This window comes from Emys orbicularis, chromosome 7 (genome assembly GCF_028017835.1).
Source record: "Emys orbicularis isolate rEmyOrb1 chromosome 7, rEmyOrb1.hap1, whole genome shotgun sequence".
Lineage (NCBI taxonomy): Eukaryota > Metazoa > Chordata > Testudines > Emydidae > Emys > Emys orbicularis.
In genome coordinates this window covers 101,544,001-101,567,061 of record NC_088689.1, presented here as the reverse complement: position 1 = coordinate 101,567,061, position 23,061 = coordinate 101,544,001, and the positions used below count along the sequence as shown (strand labels likewise).

General features: G+C 55.0%; 1 protein-coding gene across 1 annotated transcript; it reads right to left on the bottom strand.

The window, feature by feature from the left end:
- Positions 1–1,714: 1,714 nt before the first annotated feature.
- On the bottom strand, positions 1,715–21,394 carry RELA (RELA proto-oncogene, NF-kB subunit). Its single transcript, XM_065407579.1, has 11 exons — positions 20,926–21,394; positions 8,284–8,328; positions 6,996–7,147; positions 6,216–6,364; positions 5,458–5,549; positions 4,524–4,661; positions 4,077–4,181; positions 3,390–3,602; positions 3,161–3,241; positions 2,646–2,720; positions 1,715–2,435 (listed from the first exon to the last, which is right to left on the bottom strand). The coding sequence occupies exons 1-11, from the start codon at positions 20,930–20,932 to the stop codon at positions 1,822–1,824; spliced, it is 1,671 nt and encodes a 556-aa protein (XP_065263651.1). The 5' UTR covers positions 20,933–21,394; the 3' UTR covers positions 1,715–1,821.
- Positions 21,395–23,061: the final 1,667 nt, after the last annotated feature.

Sequence of the window (23,061 nt, the reverse complement as noted above, 5' to 3'; positions counted from 1 at the left end):
TGAGCAAGATCTGGCCTTAATTTCACCCCCATATCTGGAGTCACTCCAGATTCAAAGAGCAAGATCCAGTCCACAGTCAAGATAACAATTCTGACCTGGCCCACTCCCCCCTGCGTCAACTGGCTTCACTTATACACCCATGACACTCCCAGGCGGCCCCTGCAGGGGGTGCTGGAACTACAGTAGTACCAGCTGGATTCTATCTTGCAGCTGTGGAAGCAATGCTGAGGGAATGGGAAACAGCTGAAGGGGTTGCCTGCAATAGCATGGGACTGCATGACTGAGGAGGTCAAGGCCCACCATGGACTGGTCTCAGAGGGGATCCAGTAGGCGGCACCATCCCTATTTGCCAATAAGAAGCCGGGGACTGCGCTTTGACTCAGGTTTATTAGGAACGTAAGTCAGCGGAAAAACTGGGCACGGAAGCAAGTCCCTGTGCCCCAGAGATAGCAAATACATTAATAATACGCGTCACTCACGGTTAAAACCGTCCCTCTACATTTAGCCAATAGTAAGACAAACGACAGTGGAAGCCAAAATATAGGGTCAGGAATGCTATACAAACCCTGCAATGGCGAATGCAGAGAGGGGCCAGGAGGCCACGATGGGCCTAGGTGCTCTCTGGGCCTTCCTGCTGCAGGCCAGGGCCAGCTGGAGGAGTGGCCCAGATTCTCTGATAGGTTCATAGCCTCTCTTAGGACACCTAGCAGAGCCAGCTTCGTTTTACAGACCTGCGAGAGTGCTTTGTGCAACAGGGCACCTACTCCTGGTTGTTCTGAGCACTGCCCCCACCCCCACTGCAGGCCCATCTGAGTCATGGAGCAGGGATGGGGAGATCCAGGGGCACTAGGCAGGGAGGGGCAGTGCCACCACTTCCTACCGCATGGCAAGGCACATTATAATACAAGAATTGGAGAATGCCCCAAAACAGGGTGCAGCAACAACCCGCACCCCCCTTACACAGCCTGTAGAGCTCCCAAAGCCAAATGTGCAACAGGCCCTCTGCTGGGTGGGAGGGGTCCTGTTCACACCCCCCAGCTGCAAAGGGATGTGGGAGTTAATGCTGCTTCTGCTAAGGCACCTCCTGAGGGTGGGAAGGAGAATCCCCCCCCCCCCCCCCGCAGTACACCCACAACACAGAGCCAGTCTGGTCTGGATGCCAGAACCCCAGCCCGGCCTTGAGGAAACCCTTTCTGATTGGCTGCCCATCCCCAGGAGGCTGGGAATGGGGATAGGCAGCCAATCAGAGCTGCTGCAGGAGCTAAGGTAGAGCTCCCCCACCCCAGCCAACAGTTTTCAGGTAAGGGAGGACAGAGCAGAAGGAACTCAGAAGCTCAGGGCAGCTTCACTCCCCTCCTCCTCCCTCCTGTGAATAATGGGTCAAGCCCGTCCTCTACCGTCCTGACAATAAATCAGTCCATTGTCTGCTCCTCCCCCCTCCATTCCTGTGAAAAGAGGGTGGGGCTATTCTTTGCTCCTCTCCCTGCCTCCCTGCAACCGGGGAGGAACTAACCCCTGGCGCTGCCCCCTCAGCCTGACAGGTGGGAAACACCCTGTAGTGCAGGGGATTGAATAGGGGGATACAGAGCAGAGCTCTGGGGAGGCATGGGGTGGGCGGACAGTGAGATCTATAGCCAAATGAAGCCAGTAATACAAGGCCCAGGCAGCCCAGATGGGGGACCTGGGCTGACTGAGTCCAGGGCAGAGTCCGATCCCCCCCGGGGGGACTCTCGGTGGATAAGCAGTTACCCACCCCTGAGTCCCCTTGCGCAGAGCCAGGTGGGCATTGTCACCGTCAGTCCGTCTTTCCCAACATCCCCACTAGGAGGAGCTGAATTGGCTGAGCAGGGCGCTGAAGTCCAGATCCCCCATGGAGGTGAGGCTCTCTTCCGGGAGGTTGCCCAGGACCCCATTGAGGAAGCTGTTGGCACTGCTGCCCCCCCCACCCCCACTGTTGCCCTGAGGCTCCTCCCCTGTCATGCCCACCACACCACGCTGGCTGCTCATCAGGCGAGTGATCGACTCGGGATAGGTCAGGAGCATGCTGTGCCCATCAGCACCCTCGGTGGATGACCCCTGGTTCAGCAGCTGCCGGAACTCAGTAGTGTTGATGGACTCCAGGCTGGTGTAGGTGGTGTCCTCCAGCAAGGCCCCCAGCTCCATGGCGGTTGGGTCGCCCCCGCCCTCAAACGGCAGGTGGAAGAAGGGGTCAAAGTTGGGCTCGGCCTCGGGAGCAGGGGGTGGGGGCTGGGCCCGGCTTGAGATGCCCAGGCTGGAGAACTCCTCCAGATTGACTGTACTGAAGCCCATCTGGGGGGCGGGAGGAGGAGGAGCTCGGCTGGGCCCAGTGAAGGGTAAGGAGGGGTGCTGGGCCGTGGCCTGTGGCTTCTGGAGGGGCGGCAGCTGCCCCATGGTGCCTGCCATTCCGGTGAGACCTAAAGAAGGGAGAGGTTAGTGCTGAGAGGCGGGGGGGCCAACCCCATGGGCAGGGACCCCAGTGCCTCCCCCCCAGGGCAGCATGGTACAGAGAAGCATTATGGGGGATTGTGCAGTCCCCCCACACTGGGGCTGGATTGGAGCTGGTGCCCCCTAGAGGGGAAAGGCCCATTCCCCACCCTGGCGCAATGTGGCTGGAGCCCCCTTACCACTGGGTTTGGGCACGGCTGTGCGGACAGGGACAGCAATCCGACGCGGGGAACGTGACTCCGGAACCACCACTGCTGGGAGGAGAGACAGGGTCAGTGACATGGGGGGATGACACAGCAGAGAACCCCCCCACCGCAGCTAGGCCACCCTCAGATGCCCCTCCATGTAGGAGGCTAATGAGCTCCACCTCCCAAAACCACAGACATGTCATCCCGCCTCCCCCTCCACCCCACCGGTACTGGAGACAACGAAGTTCAGTCTCCTCTCTCCCAATCCCCCTTGGCTTAGGTGCCTGAAGCCCAACTATAAGGCTCACACCCCCCTGTCCCTCAAGAGCCACCCACCCTCCTGAGCTGCCCTCCCTCAAAGAGCCCCCCCTTCCCAGCCCCTCCAACCCCCTTCCCAGCTAAGAGACCACCCCTTCAGCAAAGAGACCCCCACAATCTCCTCCCCATCCGCCCAGATTCTCTGCCCCCCTGCCCCGTTAAGAACCGTCGCCCACCCCCAGCCTCACCTGTGAAAGGCGCTTTCTGCACAAAGTTCTTGAAGGTGTCCCGCGTTCGCTTGCGCTTCTCCTCGATGCGGTGGAAGTCACCTAGGGGAGAGCATGACCCTTTAGCCCTGGGGGCTGATTCCCCTCTGCCCCGGGGTGGGGTCCCATTCCCCACTCCTGGAGCCAGCCAGCCCCCTGCCCTCAGGCCAGAGTGGAGCTGGCGCCCCCTAGAGGAAAGGCCCCCTGATACCTTCGTCTGGCAGGTAGCGGAACTCCATGGCCTCGCTGACCTCCTTGTCAGATGGGCGCCGGAGCTGCATCTGCACTGTCACCGGCTCCCTGAGTGCCTGGTCCTGGTATGGGGGGGTTTTGAACACGATGGCGACCTGCCGGTGCACATCTGCCTGCGAGAAGGAGCCCTTGGCCTCCCACGAGTCCTTGAAGAACCGGACCTCAATGTCCTCTGGGGGAGGCAAAAGGGGGGGGATGAGGGGGCTGCAGGCACCAATGGGAGAGCTGGAGATAGGACCCAGGAGTCTGGGCTCCCAGCCCCCCAACCACTAAACCTTACTGCCCTCTCAGAGCTGTGGATAGACCCCAGGAGTCCTGACCCCAGGCCGCCCCACTCTAACCTCTGGTTTCCTCATCAGAGAGCAATGGAACCAGCTGCTTGGGAGGTGGGAGTGTATGGGGGGGAGAGGGGTTGGAGTCACCATCCCTGTGGAGGGAGCCAGGCTGGAGATCCAGCTTTTGGGGATAAAGCCAACTGTGCCCTGATGGAAGAAGAGGACCCCTGTACTCACCCCCTCTGTGGAGACCCAGCACGCCCATTCATCCCCCCCCCCCCACACACACACACACGTGCTAGGAGCCCCAGGCTTGCACCCACACTCCCAGGGAGCCCCCTCCAGCCTCAGGGCTCCCCCCAAGCACTCACCCTTCTGCACCTTGTCGCAGAGCAGGAAGATCTCGTCCCCCCCCAGGCAGCTCCCCGAGTTGCGATTGACCCGGCAGATCTTCAGCTCAGCCGTGTTGGGGGCTCCTGGGGAGGGAAAGTGGGAGTCAGGGACCCCAGGACAAACCAACATGGGGGCACGGGTGGGTCTCTTCCCCTGGGGCTCTCACTGGGCCCCCCCATATCCATGTGCTAGGGACCCCCTCCCCACAGCAACCCTCAGCCCCTCCATCCTCCTGTACCACCCCCCACTGCTGCTCCAGGGACCCCCACCAACTCCTCCAATCTCTGGGCCAAGGACCCTCCCCTAGGTACCCTCTCCCCCACTGCTGTGCTTGTGACCCCCCACCCCTGCAGCTGGGCCAGGCCCCCACTTCCAATCCCTCTGTCCTCCCCAGCTGGGCCCGGCCCCCTCCCTCCAGGGCTCACGGTTGTCGTAGATCGGCTGTGACACCACGAGGGGCAGCTGGACGAGGTGCCCAGTGCCCACAGGGTCCTGCACCCACACCTGGAAGCAGAGCCGCACGGCATTCAGGTCATAGTCCCCCTTCTGGTTGTCCAAGGGCACTGTGGGGGCGAAAGGGGGGGAATGAGACTCACACAGGGTGGCTGAGATCCCCGTCCCCACCTCCCCTCTCCTGGGACCCTTGGCTCCAACCCTGCCTGGGCAATTTCTCCCCCTCCCACATTGACGGAAGGGGCTGTTACTGGCTCTGACCCCTCCCCATCAAAGGGTTCCTGTTTGTCCCCCCTCACATCGAAGGGGCTGTGGTTGGTTCTGCCCTACCCCCAGGCAGTCCTCCCCCGCATCGAAGGGGCTGTGGTTGGTTCTGCCCAAGCCCCAGGCAGTCCTCCCCCGCATCGAAGGGGCTGTGATTGGTTCTGTCCCACCCCCAGGCAGTCCTCCCCCGTATTGAAGGGGCTGTGGTTGGTTCTGTCCCACCCCCAGGCAGTCCTCCCCCACATGGAGATATCCCATCTCCTAGAACTGGAAGGGACCTTGAAAGGACATCGAGTCCAGCCCCCTGCCTTCACTAGCAGGACCAAGTACTGATTTTTGCCCCAGATCCCTAAGTGGCCCCCTCAAGGATTGAACTCACAACCCTGGGTTTAGCAGGCCAATGCTCAAATCACTGAGCTATCCCTCCCCCCCCCACATGGAAGGGGCTGTGGTTGGTTCTGCCCCACCCCCAGGCAGTCCTCCCCCCATGGAAGGGGCTGTGGTTGGTTCTGCCCCACCCCCAGGCAGTCCTCCCCCCATGGAAGGGGCTGTGGTTGGTTCTGCCCCACCCCCAGGCAGTCCTCCTCCCATGGAAGGGGCTGTGGTTGGTTCTGCCCCACGCCCAGGCAGTCCCTCACTCACCATTGAAGGGGTTGTTGTTGGTGCGGATGCGCTGTGCCACAGCCTCGTCCAGCTCCCGTTTCTTCACACACTGGATGCCCAGATTCTGGAAGCTGAGATGCAGGCAGGGGTTACCCACAGCCCCTCCCTGCATGGTGCCAGCCCAGCCCCGGGGAGGATGGGGGGCTGGACCCCTGGGTTCCGTCCCCAGCTCTGCCCAACTTGCTGCGAGATCCTGGGTAAGTCCCCTCCCCTCGCGGTGCCAGTTTCCCACAAAGCGAATCAGCAGCAAAGCTGAGGATACATCTACACTACTTCGATGGATCAGCGGGTAGTGATCAATCTATCGGGGATCGATTAATCGCGTCGAGTGTAGATGCAATAAATCGATCCCCGATCGCTCTGCCGTCGACTCCTGTTACTCCACCGCGGCGAGAGGTGGAAGCGGAGTCGACGGGAGTGCGACGGCAGTTGACCCCACGCCGTGAGGACACGAGGTAAGTCGACCTAAGATACGTCAACTTCAGCTACGCTATTCTCTTAGGTGAACTTGCGTATCTTAGGTCGATCCCCCCGCCAGTGTAGACCAGGCCTGAAATAGAACCCAGGAGTCCTGATGCCCGGCTCCCCACCCCACCACATGGCTTTAACCCACTCGACGCCCACCCTTCCCCGAATTCCAGGGACAGAACCCAGGAGTCCTGACTCCAGCCTCCCATCCCTACTGCAGCTGACCCCACGCCCCTACCAAAGGATTGAACTCAGGCGTCCGGGCTCACCTGTGGACGTTGCGCTCAGGTGATAGCTCGGCCTCATAGTAGCCATCCTTGCAATCTTTGCCCACCAGCTCGTGGGGGTGGGGTCGGTGGGGGGCGTCCTTGGTCACCAGAGAGATACGAACCTTCCCGGGGCCTGTGTAATTATTGATCTGGGGGTGGGAGATGGGGGCAAAGGTTAGGGGCTCCAAGGATCCTCAGCAGGGCTAGAAAGGAGCCCCTCCCCGCCATTCCCCACTGGAAATCAGGCTGAGACCTTCCAAACTCACTGCATCCATGAGCCTCCAGGGGGCAGCAGCTGCAGGGGTCTGGCCCCTTTGGCATCAGGCATTGTTGAGGTCCCACTCCACGTGGGAGCATGGGAGTGTTAACACTCAGAGCCCCTCCTCCAATCTCATGGGGGGGGGGAAGTGAGTCACAGAGTGGGGGAGCAGCATACCCTGGGGTCATGCAGCAAATCCAGAGAGCCAGAAAAAGAACCTAGCTCCCAGCTCACCCTCACCCCGCCTACTCTGTCCCACGAGACTCCACTCCCTTCCCAGAGCTAGGGATAGAACCCAGGAGTTCTGGCTCCCAGCTCTCTGCTCTATCCACTAGGCAGTGCTCAATTCCCCAGGATTTCATTAGGGGGTCCAGGCCACCCACCCAGAGGTGAGAGATTGGGAATGCATAGGGGGCAGAGGAGGGGGCACTGGAGGTGCAAAGACCTTGTCGGTGAGTGTGGGGAGGGGCTGATCTTGAGGGTGAAGTGTGGGGGAGAGGTGCACTGGGGCGGGGACTGACCTTGATGGTGGGGTGGGTCTTGGTGGTGTCGGTGCTGCGCTCCCCAGGGATGCTGCCGGCCGAGCGCCCCTCACACTTGTAGCGGAAGCGCATGCCGCGCTGCTTGGGCTGTTCGATGATCTCCACGTAGGGGGTGCTGCTGGGGGTGGGCTCTGGGGGCACAGAGAGACAGACGTGAGCGAAGGACAGACCAACCCTCGGCATCGCCCACACCTCTGCAATCAGCAATGGCTTTAGCGTGAGGGACATAAATCCCATGGAGCATGGAGGGAAACTGAGTCACATGGATTGGGTCAGTGGCCGAACTAGGGAATAAAACCCAGGAGTCCTGACTCCCAGCCCCTCCTGCCCTATCCACTAGATCCCACTCTTCTTTCAGAACTGGACAGAACCCAGGAGTCCTTTTGAACAGCCCCTATGCCCCCAGCCCAAAGGTGGCTGCAGCTCGGCATGGGGCAAGGGATCCCTATATAAACAGCCCCCTGACCCCACATCTCAGCACAGCCCTGTCAAGTCTGGGGCAGCTACTCCCTCTTGGGGATTTCCCCTGACTGGAGCTTTAATGCAACAGTGGAATGTACAGCCCCTCACATCACACTTTGCTGGCATTAGGCCAGCAGCCCTGCAGGGAGGAGATGGGAGTCCCCAGGAGATCTCCAGCCAGAGCCAGTCTTGAACCTTGTCACACAGGGCACAACCACTGACTGCAGCTTCCGCTGCAGGAATCCACCTCACAATGTGACTAATCCAGAGTCCATGATGAGTCATCCCAACTCCCACCCCACCAGGCAGGGGAACCCCTGGCACCAGGATCCCGGAGTGCTGAGATGTAGCCGCCTCTGGGGAGGGGTAAGGGGGCTGTTTATACACGGATCCCTCACCTGGTGCTGAGATGTAGTGTCACTTGTGTCTCATGCAATTCATGGCATTTCTAGCACCACGGCACACCCTAGAGACATGATGCGGTACTGGGGTAGCACTTACTCTGAGGAGAGAGTGCTCCCTACTGAGCCCCTGCCCCACTCACTGCAGCACAGCGGCCTCCTGCACTCTATTCCTGGCTCTGGGACGAGAGTGGGATCAAGTGGGTTACAGCAGGAGGTGCTGGGAGCCAGGACTCCTGGGTTCTACGGGGATAATCTCTAGTGCTTGAGATGGTTTTGCAAGGGACTAGTGCTTCGACAGCTCTAACAGCCTTGGAGAGCAGTTGCTAGTGAAATACATTATTAACAATCATAATTTTGTTAATTACATTCAATTTAAATATGCAAGTTGAATCATGACTCACCCTGGAGGCCCCAGTCCTGATGGAGGAGGACAAGTGGCAGCAGGTCTGAAAGGCAAGAATGGGAGGTATTATTGGCATGATAGAGCCAGGGTTTTAGCAACCTCCTGCAGCAGGGAGTTCCAGAGGTACAGGAGGCAGATGGGACCATACAAGGGCCCTAACTGGGAAAACAGATTTCTTGTAATCAATCAGCTCCACCTAGTGTCCATACCTGGCATTGCACCTCATCCCCTCTCCACTCTCACTCCCCATGCCTATTACATGCTTCTATGAGACCAGTCCTCCATGCTGCCCAGAATCCTGACTTGCCCTCCAGCAACGGGGCTCATGCTGCCCCAGGGGAAAGAGTGGGGGTGAGATCCAACTGCCTCTGGGGTAGGCACAGGGCTGGCTAGCAGCTGCATAGTCATTTGGAATTAGAAATAAAAGAAAATGGTGAATGGGGTTAAAACAGAAGGGGGTTATTCAGGGAGGAAGAACGGAATCTGCTGGGGTGGGAGGTGGCCTGGACACAGGGTTCACATGCCAAGTGACGTGCACCTGCACTCGGGGCTATTTCACCCCTTGATGTCCAGGCAGCATGAGGATTTGGGGAATTGGGCAGGCAGCGCAGGGGGCTCGTGACGGGGAGTTAACAGCTCCTGATCTCAGATCCTGTCCCAGAGACAGGAAAGTCCCAGCTCCCACAGCCTGCTCCTCTTTCCCGTAACTCACATGGGGCCTGTGCTACTCTGGCACCACTCCCAGTTGTCACAGGGCACCCAGACTGCAGGCACTGCCAGGTCAGGATGCAGCTGGTACACCTCCAAGAGAAATACTGAGTGCTGAAGGGAACAGGCTCTCTCCCATCGCAGTCAGGGCTGGCACAGATGCCCCAGTGCAGCACTAGGGGACACTGTGCTGATCCTGACCTCTCAACCCCACTGTCCTGGGAATGTCCAGCTCAGGCAATTCCATTGCTCTCCCTAGATGCTCCAGCAGTTCCAGCTGTTCTTACTCACCGCAGACACCCATGTGCAGTGTTGTTGTGTGGCTGTTATACATTGCCATGCTCCACCCTAGAAGTGGCTGCATTTTGTTGGAGAATGAAATGATGCATGGTTTCTATAGCAGCTATAGAATGGTCTGCACACTAGACATGTCATTCCTACAGGACCAGAGAGGCCTCCAACTCTGGGTAACAGCAAGCACCAGACAAACCCTGTTACAGAGAGCTTCCCCTCCCAAGCACACATCTTTCAGAAACACACCCAAGGGATCCCTTGCCTGGCACTGAGATGCAGCCACTTCTGGGGTGGGTCATTTGTAAATTATATGGCACAGGATTTTCCCATTGAACACCCCCAGGCACCTGGCTTCTGGCTGCTTCCTTTGGGAAGACAATCCCATGCTTTCTCCCTGGTGCTCGTTGCCCCAGCCAGGTGATGTGTGGATTTCAGGCATGGGGTGATCAGGGCCTGGTTTGTGAAGGACCCTGCCCAGTGACACACCCAAATCCTTCCAAGTGGGGAGGGAGTGGGGCATTGTCACATAGGGCTCATCCATGCTTCCAGTGCTGCAGCGTCTCTCGGCGTAGGTACTCAACATCCCCAAGAGGCAGGAGTGGTCGGTGGGAGAAGCTCTCCTGTTGACTCAGCGCTGTCTGCCCTGGGAGTTAAGTCGGTGTAACTGCATCGCTCCGGGGGGTGGATTTCCCACATCCCTGAGCAATGTAGTTATACCAACGTAAGTCCGGAGCGTCGACCCAGCGGAGATGCAGGCAGGTCAGCATTGAGTCCTAGGACTCCTGGGTTCTAGTCCCAGCTCTAAGAGGGGAATAGTGACTAGTGGTTAGAGCAGTGGACTGGGAGTTAGGACTCCTGGGTCTCATTCCTGGCTCTGGGAGAGGAGCCGTGGTTTTGGGTGCCCCAATCACCTCTCAGGCAGAGCCCTGAGCCCCCCCGTCTCCACAGAGCACCTCCATGGAGCAAAGGCTCCAACAGGGAATTCCTGAGAAGACTGAGCTGCTGAGAACCAGAAACCTGATGAGGTTCAACAAGGACAAGTGCAGAGTCCTGCACTTAGGACGGAAGAATCCCATGCACTGCTACAGACTAGGGACCGAGTGGCTAGGCAGCAGTTCTGCAGAAAAGGACCTAGGGGTCACAGTGGACGAGAAGCTGGATAAGAGTCAACAGTGTGCCCTTGTTGCCAAGAAGGCTAACGGCATTTTGGGCTGTATAAGTAGGGGCATTGCCAGCAGATCGAGGGACGTGATCGTTCCCCTTTATTCGACATTGGTGAGGCCTCATCTGGAGTACTGTGTCCAGTTTTGGGCCCCGCACTACAAGAAGGATGTGGAAAAATTAGAAAGAGTCCAGCGGAGGGCAACAAAAATGATTAGGGGTCTGGAGCACGTGACTTATGAGGAGAGGCTGAGGGAACTGGGATTGTTTAGTCTCCAGAAGAGAAGAATGAGGGGGGATTTGATAGCAGCCTTCAACTACCTGAAGGGGGGTTCCAAAGAGGATGGAACTCGGCTGTTCTCAATGGTGGCAGATGACAGAACAAGGAGCAATGGTCTCAAGTTGCAGTGGGGGAGGTCTAGGTTGGATATTAGGAAACACTATTTCACTAGGAGGGTGGTGAAGCACTGGAATGCGTTACCTAGGGAGGTGGTGGAGTCTCCTTCCTTGGAGGTTTTTAAGGCCCGGCTTGACAAAGCCCTGGCTGGGATGATTTAGTTGGGAATTGGTCCTGCTTTGAGCAGGGGGTTGGACTAGATGACCTCCTGAGGTCCCTTCCAACCCTGATATTCTATGATTCTAAGTGGGACTAGACCGGCGCTGCCCTGATACGTACAAGCAGCCAATGCTGCCCTCGTTCCCCACTCCTCTGCTGGGCGAAGACATCACAGCCTTGGCCGCATCTGCAGCACTGTGCCCCCTAGCACCAGGCAGGGGCACTGGGGCCAGCACTGACTGTGAGGGGACAGCACCCCCTACTGAGCTCCCCCAGCACCCACTGAAGCCTCCAGGACTGCAGCCTGATTCTGCCCAGCCCAGGGCTCCCAGCTCGGCTCAGACCAGCAATTAGTGCCCTTAGTTTCTGTTTGCAGAGCTGGGAGCTGCACCCTGGTTCCCAAGGGGCCCAGCTCACTCATTAACCAGGTACCATTGTCCCAGCAGCACTGCTAGTGGGAGGTGATTTATGGGGCCTGTGCAGGGACCAAGGGAGGCAGCAATTTAGGAAGAGGAAGAACAACAGAAACTGTATTTCAACTCAAAACCCACAGGTGGTGGGAGAGGGGAGGTGTAACCCAGGGCTGGCCTAGCAGGGGGCTGCGGGGCAAGAGTGAGGGGCTCCAGCAGAGCTGTTTGGGGAGCCCAGGACTGGCCTAGCAGGGGGCTGCGGGGCAGGAGTGAAGGGCTCCTGAAGGGAGTTTTCTGCCTGTTTCAGCACTAAGTTTTTAAAGTGGAAATAATGAGGGGTGGGGGGCAATATTCTAACCACTGCCCCATACGTACCCACTGATCCCAGGCCTGCCAGCTCCAGGAATGGGGAGCCCTGGTCCCCTAGGATCCATGCCCCCTCCCAGCATGCTGCAGCTGCTGGGATGCAGGGGGAGGGGCAGAGGGAACACAATTCTTTCCCCTTGACGTCATCTGTTTTGTGCAAGAATCTTGTGACCAGAGGCTGGGCCGACAGTCCCCCAGCCAGGGGAGTGGCAGGAGCCCAGCACAGGGAGGACAGAGAACTGGAGTCCTGGGGGACAATCCTGCCCTGGGTGCTGAAGTGGAGGGGACAGAACGGAACTAGATGGGGACTTCTCATCTCTATGAATTACGGGCATTACAGTAGTGCCGGGCCCCGTCATGGCGGGCGCTGCACAGACCCCAGCCGAGCTCCGGGCCCCGTCATGGCGGGCGCTGCACAGACCCCGGCCGAGCTCCGGGCCCCGTCATGGCGGGCGCTGCACAGACCCCGGCCGAGCTCCGGGCCCCGTCATGGCGGGCGCTGCACAGACCCCGGCCGAGCTCCGGGCCCCGTCATGGCGGGCGCTGCACAGACCCCGGCCGAGCTCCGGGCCCCGTCATGGCGGGCGCTGCACAGACCCCGGCCGAGCTCAGGGCCCCGTCATGGCGGGCGCTGCACAGACCCTGCTGAGATCAGGGCTGCTGCACAGACACACAGTGAGAGACAGTCCCTGCTCTGGAGATCTAATAACCTACACAGAAAGAAAGGGTGGGAGGGGAAACTGAAGTACAGAGAGGGGGAGGGACCTGCCCAAGGTGACAAAAAGAACCCAGGAGTCCTGTGCTTTATGCACTGGGCTGCCTCCACATGCAGGTCCATTCAAGTTTCAGGGAACATTTGGTGATGTGTCAGTCTCCTGGGTTCTAGCTGCAGCTCTGGGAGGGGAGTGGGGACTAGGAGTCTGGGAGGCAGCAAGGTTTTTTTCCCGCCTTCTTCCAGAGACAACCAAGCTATGCCTCCCCACTGACCCCTGGGGCCAGTACCCCCTCCCTCCCAAATCTCTCTGCAAAAGCCATCAACGTTCGGATGCCAGCAGGAACCGCCTTTGTGTCCTGCTTGTCTGCAAAGTGGGTGACAAGCACGCACACATGTACAGGGGAGATGTACAGGGGAGACGGAGAGAGTGTCCTTCGTCTGTAAGGCCAGACGGGCCCACTGCGATCATCTAGTCTGATGTCATGTATAGCTAGTGCCTACCAAATTCACAGCCATGAAAAACGCATCACAGACCATGAAATCTGGTCTCCCCCCGTGAAATCCGGTCTCGTGTGCTTTTACCCTATACTATACAGATTTCACAGGGGAGACCAGCGTTTCTCAAATTGGAAGTCCTGACCCAAAAGGGAGTTGCAGGGGGGTCACAAGGTTATGGTAGGAGGATTGCGGAATTGCCACCCCTCACTTCTACGCTGCCTTCAGAGCTGGGCAGCCGGAGAGCAGCAGCTGTTGGCCAGGTACCCAGTCCTGAAGGCAGCGCCCCACCAGCAGCAGCGCAAAAGCAAGGGTGGCAACACCATACCATGCCATCCTTACCTCTGCATTGCCGCCTTCAGACCTGGGCAGCCGGAGAGTGGCGGCTGCTGACAGAGGGCCCAGCTTTGCAGGCAGCAGTGCAGAAGTAAGGGTGGCAATACCATACCATGCCACCCTTACTTCTGCACTACTGCTGGCGGCGGCTCTGCCTTCAGAGCTGGGCTCCCGGCCAGCAGCCACCGCTCTCCAGCTGCCCAGTTCTGAAGGCAGCGCCGCCTGCACCTGCGCAGAAGGGTAGCAGTGTCGCAACCCCCCCCTACAATAACCTTGCAACCCCCCTCACAACTCCTTTTTGGGTCAGGATCCCAACAATTACAACACTGTGAAATTTCAGCTGTAAATAGCTGAAATCATGAAATTAATGATTTTTAAAATCCTGTGCCCGTGAAATTGACCAAAATGGAACGTGAATTTGGTAGGGCCCTATATATAACATAGGCCGGCCCAGAATTAATTCATCCAGGACAGAGCAGATCTTCTAGAAAACCATCCAATCTTGATTTAAACATTGCCAGTGATGGAGAATCCACCACAGCCCACAGTTGGTCCAATGGTGAATTCCCCTCGCTGGTAAAAATATGTTGCCTTATTTCCGATCTGCATTCCGCAGGCTTCTATTTCCAGCTGCTGGATCACGTTACACCTCTGACTGCCGAACTTAAGAGCCCTCATGTTATCCAATTTCTGTCCCCATGTAGGTACTTTCTGTTCCCTGTGTATATACCCGAGAGGTGCATACAGGGGAGGGTGTATGTAAAATACACACATGCAGGACAGCCCCAATCCTGGCTGAGCCCAGGGACTGAACAGGGGACTTCCCGAGCTAAAAGGCTGAGGCCAGATTGACACTCGAAACATTTGCTGGTAAAGCAATGTCACTCATGGGTGAGATTTGTTAACAACATTTTATACTAGCAAAAGCTCCAATGCAGACACGGTTATAGCAGCAAACAGACTCAGAGCACTGATGATAATAATGATAAAACAGTCCTCTTGTCAGTGGCTTGTTTTGCTCAGGGAACTGGTATAAGGAGTGTTTTGCCGGTATAAGCAGAGTCTCCACTAGAAAGGTTTACCGGCATGACTGTACTGGTATAGCAATACTGACAAATCCTTTCTAGTTTAGACTAGGACAGTGTCATTACAGTTTGAGCTACAGAGCTAGGCTGCGTAGCTGGGAGCTGCGAGATTCCCATCCTCTGTGGATCATCACAGAGGGAGGTGAATATTACATATGGACCTGTTTGCCAGAAGCTAGGAATGGGCAACAGGGGATGGATCACTTGATGATTACCTGTTCTGTTCATTCCCTTTGAAGCACCTGGCATTGGCCATTGTCGGAAGACAGGATTCTGGGCTAGATGGACCATTGGTCTGACCCAGTATGGCCGTTCTTATGTCTGGGTTGGGGATTTTTTTCTGACTTCCTCTGAAGCACCAGAGATCAGCCCAGCTGGAACACTGGATGGGGTGAGCCAGTGCTCTGAGGTGGTATCAAATCCCCTCTCTAGCTGCCTGGCTGGTGGACCTTGCCCAGATGCTCAGGGTTCAGCACATCACCAGATTGGGGGTCGTGAAGGATTTTCTCCCAGGCCAGATTGGCAGGCACCTTGGGGGTTTTCACCTCCCTCTGCAGCATAGGGTGCAGGTCGCCTCCTGGGATCAGCTGGGCATGGCTCACCTCATCAATTCCCTGCCAGCACAGGGCCCTTGGGCACTGTGGGCTCCTCGGTCTTCCCTGTTCTCTGCCTGGGGCTCACAACAATTTAGTCTCCTGAGGACTCAAACGCATTGGGCTCAATACGAGCAGAATTGGGTGATAATGAACCCGTGTTCTACAGAGAGTCAGACTGGACGATCTGATGGTCTCTTGTGTCCTTAAACTCTAGGAAACCAGAGTGGACTGATTTAAAATCAAGGTGATTTAAATTACGAAGTGGAAAGCCTCAATTTCAATCATCCATTTTCATAAACTTTTCCATTTGTACTTCAGTAATTTTCTAAAGAAAGGTGCCCTCTCATTAAAACAAGCTGAGTTACAACTAAACCGAGCCTTTATGCTAGATTTGGTACATCTTTTTGCTGCCTAAGAGAATACACTATAACAATATGCATTTATTTTAGCAATTATATAGCTTAATATTTTCAGATTCTTATTAACTGAACATCTTCAGCATGTTAGAAAATAGTAAAAGATATATAGCTTATTTACTAGATAATTAACTTTTTGCTCATTATTTGTGTCAAGACGCATTAGGAGGGTAACTGGAATTTAATTAAATACACAACAGCATCTAAAATGCATTTTTATTAAACAAAACCTTAAATGTTTTGGATCCATAAACTTCTCTTATCAAAACATGTTTCACGCTTACAACTAAATTAAAGAAACAGAGGGATTAACTGTAGTCAGTGAATTAAACTGATTGTTTCAGGTCAGCCTGGGAACATTTTCAAACATGCCTAAGTGAAAGAGACTGGGGTTTAAATTCCTAGTCTCACCTAAGTCTCTTTAAAATGAGACAGGCTCCCATATTACTTAGGCTGACGTATTGTGCCATATTTCTAAAGCCTGAACTCAAAAGTTAGATGTTTCCCCCTGATTCTTTCTTTATACAGAAAGGCAGCCTTGAACTCAAAGGGTTTTTTTTAATAGAATCTCATGGATTCAGCATATTTTTATTTAATAACATTTTAAAAGATTATAATAAATGTATAGGTTTTACATATTTTGTATTAAATTCAGATTTCATTTAACCAGGTTTATTTTGAAAAAGAAAACGTATAATTTAAATAAAAATAAAAATTAAAAAAACTGATTTTTTTTTTTTTTAAATAAAATCATTGAATGTTATCCACTCAGTATGAAACTACAGAGACAGATCAGGATGAGTCTAGAAAGCTGCCCCACAGCAAAGGACTTGAGAGCACTGTCTGTTTAGCTTCTCCAAGCAAAGTATAAGAACTGATTCGAACCTGGGCTTTAAGCACCTCTATGTGGAGGAGATTTCAGAGAGCAGAGGACTCATTAAATCAGCAGACCAAAGACAGAACAAGACCCAATGGCCTGGAGCTGAAGCTTGACAAATTCAGACCAGAAATAAGTTGCAAATTTTTAACAGGAAGGGGGATTAACCATTAGAACAGCTGACTCCAGGACTGGGTGGAGTGTCTATTACTTGGGGTCTTTCGATCCAGCTCACACGTCACTCTAAAACCAGTGTTCTAGCTCAACCACCAGATCTGGGCTGGAGGCAGGAATGGCTGGGAATGGTTCTCTGGCCTGGGTTATGCAGGTGGTCAGACTGGATGATCACAACAATGTCCCTTCTGGCCTTGAAATCTACTATGATACATGACTGACAAGAATTAAGAGGCAGCGTGGTCCAGTGGATAGGGGCACTGGCCTGAGCGTCAGGACTCCTGAGTTCTATTCCCAGATCTGCGACTGAGCTGCTGCATGACCTTGGGCAAGTCTTTTCCCCTCTTGGTGCCTCTGACTCCCCACCCACCCTTCGTCTATTCAGACTGTGAGCTCCTCCAGGGCAGGGACCGTCTCACTGTGTGTCTGTGCCTGGCACAACGGGATGGCCCCTCTCACCCCCCCTCAGCTGTGCACATGGGGGGACCGTGATCTCAGTTGGAACCTTGAGTTACAACCATAATACAAATAATATTGAATAAGTGCATTAGACCAAGGGTTGAGGCGTCTGATGGGACGAATTGATTAAAAGCAGCAGTCAAAAAGCAAACACATTACACAACTCCCTAAGAGCGGGATGAAGGGTCTTCCAATGCCAGCATATAAACCAATGGTGCAGTCACACAGCGCACTGGGAACGCCGCCTCTCACAGGGCCCAAAATCACAGGGGGCTCCTAGTAGGCTGAGAGGCCTAGAGCAGTGGGGACTGCTCACCTTGGATCTGAGCTGAGGATGGTAAAGAGGAGATTGGGAGCATCCCTTGCTTTCTGGCAGCACTAGGACAGTCATAGATTCTAAGGCCGGAAGGGCCCCCTGAGATAGGCTGACCTCCTGTCTCACACAGGCCATAGGCATGCCCTGAATCGAGTCCTGGCTGAGATCAGAAGGCAATGAATTCAGAACTGATCAGAGGAAAGGATTTCCACACACGGCACCGTTCACCTGCAGAACCCATTGCCACAGGCTGCGACTGAGGCTGGGGGCCGAGCAGGGACTGGCCATTTCTTTGGAGAACAAGACTACATGGAGTTGGAAGGGCGGAGGCTGTAAAATCAGACAGAGCTTTGGACAGGACATCAAACCTCCTGCCAGAGCGATGAAGCTGCTCTCTGTTCGGTCAAAGTTGGGAGGACAGAGTTGGGAGGAGACTACTGAAGGGGGCCAGATTATTCCCCCTCAGCTGCTCCCATGGGGGCGTCTTGTGCCTGCCTCTGAAGCAGCTGGTTTCACAGCCATGGTCAGCCATGGGGCTAGAAGGACTTCAGGCCTGATCCAGCCTTGCAAGTAGCCCGAGTTCAAAGTAAGTCATTGCAGTAACTCCCAGCCAGCTCACTGGGGCAGGGAATATCTTTGTTCTCTTTGTACAGCGCCTAGCGCAATGGAGTTCTGCTGTGGGACTGGGGCTCCTGGTGCTACCAGCACATATGAAATACACAGCAATACTAATTCTCATGCTGGATAGAATTACACACAAGCACTCTGCTGAATCAGCGCCTAGGACTGGGAGTATAACAGAGAGCAGGAACAGAATAACCTGTTCCATTATTATTACTCGTATTACAGAAATGTCTAGAGGCCCTGGCCAAGACTGGGAACACCTTGTGATGCCAGGAGCCACACAGTCCCCCACCATGTCTGGTGCTGCACAGACACACACTGAAAGACAATCCCTGCCCTGCACCAGGGTGAGTGGCTAGGGCACTGGACTGGGACTCAGGACACCTGGGTTCTATTCCCAGGTCTGCCACCAACTTTAGGCAAGTCCCTTTCCCTCTCCGTGCCTCAGTTTCCCCTCTCACCCCATGTCTTTCAACACCCTGTCTACACTAGGCAGGGTATACTAGCAAAGATGTCTCCACTGCGCTGGCCGCGTTGTGGGTTCTGCCAACATATCTGGCAAAACCTTTTACCTTAGACAAGGTTTGAAAGCTCTTCGTGCAGGGCCTGTCCCTTGCTGTGTGTCTGGGCCATGCCCAGCACAACTGGGGGCGCTGTGTCTCAGCCAGAGGTCTAGGCAGCACCATCCCCTGACCTCAGCCAGGAGGGTGGGGAGGGGGAAAAGAGTCTAGGTGCTACCGCAATACACCTAATAAATAACTATTAGCAGCAGGAAAAGGTGGTGTTCTTTGTTTTAACCCTAAGGTCTTGCCCCAGTGGTATTTGGGCTTCTGGTTTTGGTGGCAGGGTCTGGCTATTTAAGGTACTTGGAAGTGTTAGGCTTAGCTGTACCAGGTCAAACCAGTGGGCTCCATCAGCCCAGTACCCCACCTCCTCAAGGCGGCTGTGTGGGGTGGAGAGAAATTCCTTCCCAACCCCTCAACAGAAGCCCTGACATGAGGACTGGTGACCTCTAGGGCTTGTTGTAGTTCCCCACTTCTGAGCCTACAAGGGCCAGAGAGGAGCAGAGAACTGGGGTGGGGATAGCCTGAATTGATGGGGGTGTGGAAAACAGAGTTTGTTATACAGATATATCCATCCTTTCTAGTCTCTGGGTTGTGAAAAAATAGCCCTTTAAAAACAGACTGTCACCAACATGCTCTTGCCCTCCCCCCACACAATCACCACGTTAACTTTCAACAGAGGGTCCTGTGGCACCTTTAAGACTAACAGAAGTATTGGGAGCATAAGCTTTCGTGGGTAAGAACCTCACTTCTTCAGATGACTTGCATCTGAAGAAGTGAGGTTCTTACCCACGAAAGCTTATGCTCCCAATACTTCTGTTAGTCTTAAAGGTGCCACAGGACCCTCTGTTGCTTTTTACAGATTCAGACTAACACGGCTACCCCTCTGATACTTGACACGTTAACTTTGAAACCTAATGATGACTGTCCCAAAACAGCCACACAATCAGCTGTTTCATGTTGAGCCATTCAGCCAAAATGGGTGGCTGGCTCAGCCGCAAACCCTTCTCCAGAGCCTACAGGCCCAGCTGCCCAAACCTCCCCGCTCCGCCACCCCGGAATTTCTAAGGAAAGCAACACCGAGTACGTCTACATGAAAAGTACCTAGGCAGAAGAGAATCTTGACTGGAGTCTGTAGGTGGTACAGTTCTAGTGAGCTACACATCTGGGGGATGCACCCAGCACATGAGCCACTCACGGGGTTAATTCAGTAGGAATTGTCAGCTTGTTGGGGCAGGGACCATCTTTCTGTTCTGGGTCTGTACAGCACCCAGCACAAGGGGTCCTGGGCCATGACTGGGGCTCCTACATGCTACTGCAATACAAAGATTTGCTGATTCTAACGCCAGAAACAACCACTGTGATCATCTAGTCTGAACTCTGGTAGAACAGGCCATAGGCCAGCCCCGAATTAATTCCCAACTGAACTAGAGCAGATCTCTTAGAAAAAAGATCCAATTTAGTTTAAAAGTTGCCCGTGATGGAGAATCCACCATAGCACTTGGGAAGTTGTCCCAGTGTATTAATTCCCCTCGCTGTAAAAACAGAAACACTTTATTTCTAGTCTGAATTTGTGTAGCTTCAGCTTCCAAGTTGTGAGACCTTTGTCTGCTAGACTGAACAGCCCATTATCAAATTTCTGTTCCCCATGTAGTGCTCACAGACCGATCAAATCAGCCCTTCTCTTTGTTAGGCTAAACAGATTAAGTTCCTCAAGTCTCAAGCACATAACAACAAAACACTTCCGGTTTGAAGGATTTCATTTACTCTGTCACTGTATTTCTGCCCTGGTTGGCGGGACAGAAACGCTCTGGGTTATGGGATAATATGGGAAGTGCCACACTATATAAGAACTAGGTGTTAATATATGAAGGGTTACAGGCCCAATACATCATATTAGACCTGCCGTTTCCCTGCTCTACAGTGTCCAGTCAACTCCAGCCTGGCCCTTCCTCCATGCCAAAGGATTCCACTATCTGTGTTTTTCCCAACGTGTTGGCTTTTTTTAAGAGACACAAACCCTCTCTCTTCCCCCTGCCCCACATTTCAGCCCCCAAATCTACTGTGCCTGCCTGACCCCCAAAGCAAACAGGGAAATCGCTGCCAACCAAGGTCCCGGAAGCAGGTCTCACCAGACATCACCACAACAAAACTTTTTCAAAACAAGGCAGGGACCCAGAAATGCAGCCGCTGGGGAAATAATGGGCGGTGGGGGATGGGACAAAGCGGGGGAAACCCAAGCTCCTGGGGAATCCCAGCTGCTCTCCAAGCCCCCCATATTCATAACCAGCACTCCAATAATGGGGGGCTTCCCCCCCCACATCCCTATGAACTCAGCTGCTTCCACACACCCACCTGTCCCAGCGACTCCCATTTTACACACACCCCTCCAGAGATGGGGGTGAGGGGAGTAGAGACACCCCAGAGATAAATGGGGGTTCTAGATTTGGGGGAAAGTCCATATTGCTGGATTGGGGGTACACACTTACCATCCATTTCTGCCAGAAGTCAGGCTAGGTCCCAGGCTGGGAATCAAGGAGGTACGGGGGTAGGGGCTCCCTGGCTGGAGGGAGTCAAGGAGGGGGGCTCCCAGTTTGGGAACCAGAAGAATCCAGGGGATACTAGGCTGGGGGGGGGGGGGGCTCCGCAGGCTAGGACTGGCCCCTGCGTGGGGGCTCAGAAGATGGACTCCAGTCCACAATAAGAGCGTGTGCGGGGTCGGGGGTGTCTCAGTACAACAGCTGGTCCCACCCCGAGAGGGGGGATGTAGGCGCCAAGGAGATGGGGGCCTCTTTGGGGTGGGGCCCCCACTAGGGAGGATTCTGATAGGGAACGGGGGGGATTCTGACTCCTGCGGGGGTCCCGACCCCTATGGCGGGTCCCAGCCCCAATCGGGAGGGGGTGCAGGTGGGTATGCCCCGGGGAGTCTGTCCGAGAGGGAGCCCAGCTAGGGCGGGTCCAGCCCCTCGAAGGGCTCCGAGGCGGAAGGGGGCTCCGGCTCCAATCGGGGGTCCGAGGCAGGGGCGGGGCCGGGGGCGTGGTCCAGGCGGGGGCCTCCGGCGGGATCGGGTCCAGGTGCCGCCGCTGTATCCGTTCGCAAACTACGCCGCACGCGGAAATGCCCGCGGCACGTGACCCGCCCGGCTGCTGGGAAAGCCCCGCCCACCATGCAAATGAGCGGGGGATTCTACGCAGGCGCGGAAGCGAGGGATGGAGCAGGGGCGAATTCCACACCAGCGAGGGAGAGAACGAAAAATAGAGAGGCGGCAAGTACCAGGGCAAGGCGTCATAGGGCCACATGGGACCCATACGCTGGGTGTCATGTGACCATACGGACTTGCGTGTGGGACACTATTAGGCTATATAGGCACTAGGGTGCAGCATTTAGGCTGGGCCATTATATAGCAGCAGTTTTCAACCAGGGATCAGCGTTAGACTCACTGGAGCCCAGGGCAGAAAGCCAAAGCCCTGCTGTGCAGACCTGAAGCCCCGGGCCCTGAGCTCTGCCACCTGGGGCTAAAGTTGAAGCCTGAACAACTTAGCTGTGTCGGGCTCGCTGTGGCATGGGGCCCCAGGCAGTTGCCCAGCTTTCTACCCACTAATGTCACTCTGGCTTTTATTTGCAGAAAACCAGTTGTGACGGCACAGCTGGGCCATGGAGTTTATATAGCATGGGGGGCTCCAAAAGAAAAAGGTTGAGAGCCCCTGTTATATAGGACCCACACATTGGGCAGAATGGGTCCATATGGGCACCAGGGCATGGTGTTACAAACCACATAGGGTAGAGGGAGAAGCATTACATATAGGCCATATAGGGACTGGGATTTTATGGGCTAGTATAAGGACCTGGCCAATGAGTGCTCTGGGGTTATTTAGGAACTACAGTGGATCATTATGGGGCCACATAGGGACCAGTTCATGAGATGTGATTGGGACTAGGGTGGGGCACTACTGCATTGGACAGGGACCACTGTGGGGTGTTACAAAATTATATAGGGGGCTGCACATGCCATATAGGATGTGACAAGGCCACAAAGGAACCAGGAAGGATAAGAGTCTTAGCACAGCTGCTGTGGCCTCCCCAATGGGTTTTTAGGCCAAATGCCCACAGCAGTAAATGGCTGAGTCAATGTTTGATGGCCCTACAGTCACCTCTTGGGGCTTCGGACCTCAGAGGTGAACCCTCAAGGCTGTTTCTGGCAGAGATACTGTTCTGTTCCCTGTCTCTAGGACACCATGGGCACCATTAGCAAATAAACTCACTCACACCAACCTCCCTTAAGGAGGACACAGCCACATCACCTTACCTCTTCCCCCAGAAGTCTCTCAGGGAGATCACTCCTTGTTGTAAGTTCCTTTGCTGGTGCAAAGATCATTCTCCTAGGCCATTACTTTGACTGTGTCACCCCTCTCTGTGCTTCCCTTCACTGGTCTTCCCTTCTCTCCTAGATCAGTCATAAGCTGCTTCTCTTCCCTTTCAAGGCCCTCCATGGCCAATCCCCACCTGACCTATAATCTCTCACAGGGGTGCTGGAACAATTTGTATAGTAGAGGTGCTGAGAGCCATTGAGCCAAATTGTAAACCCTGTACATAATGGAAGCCACTTCAAGCCAGGGGATGCAGC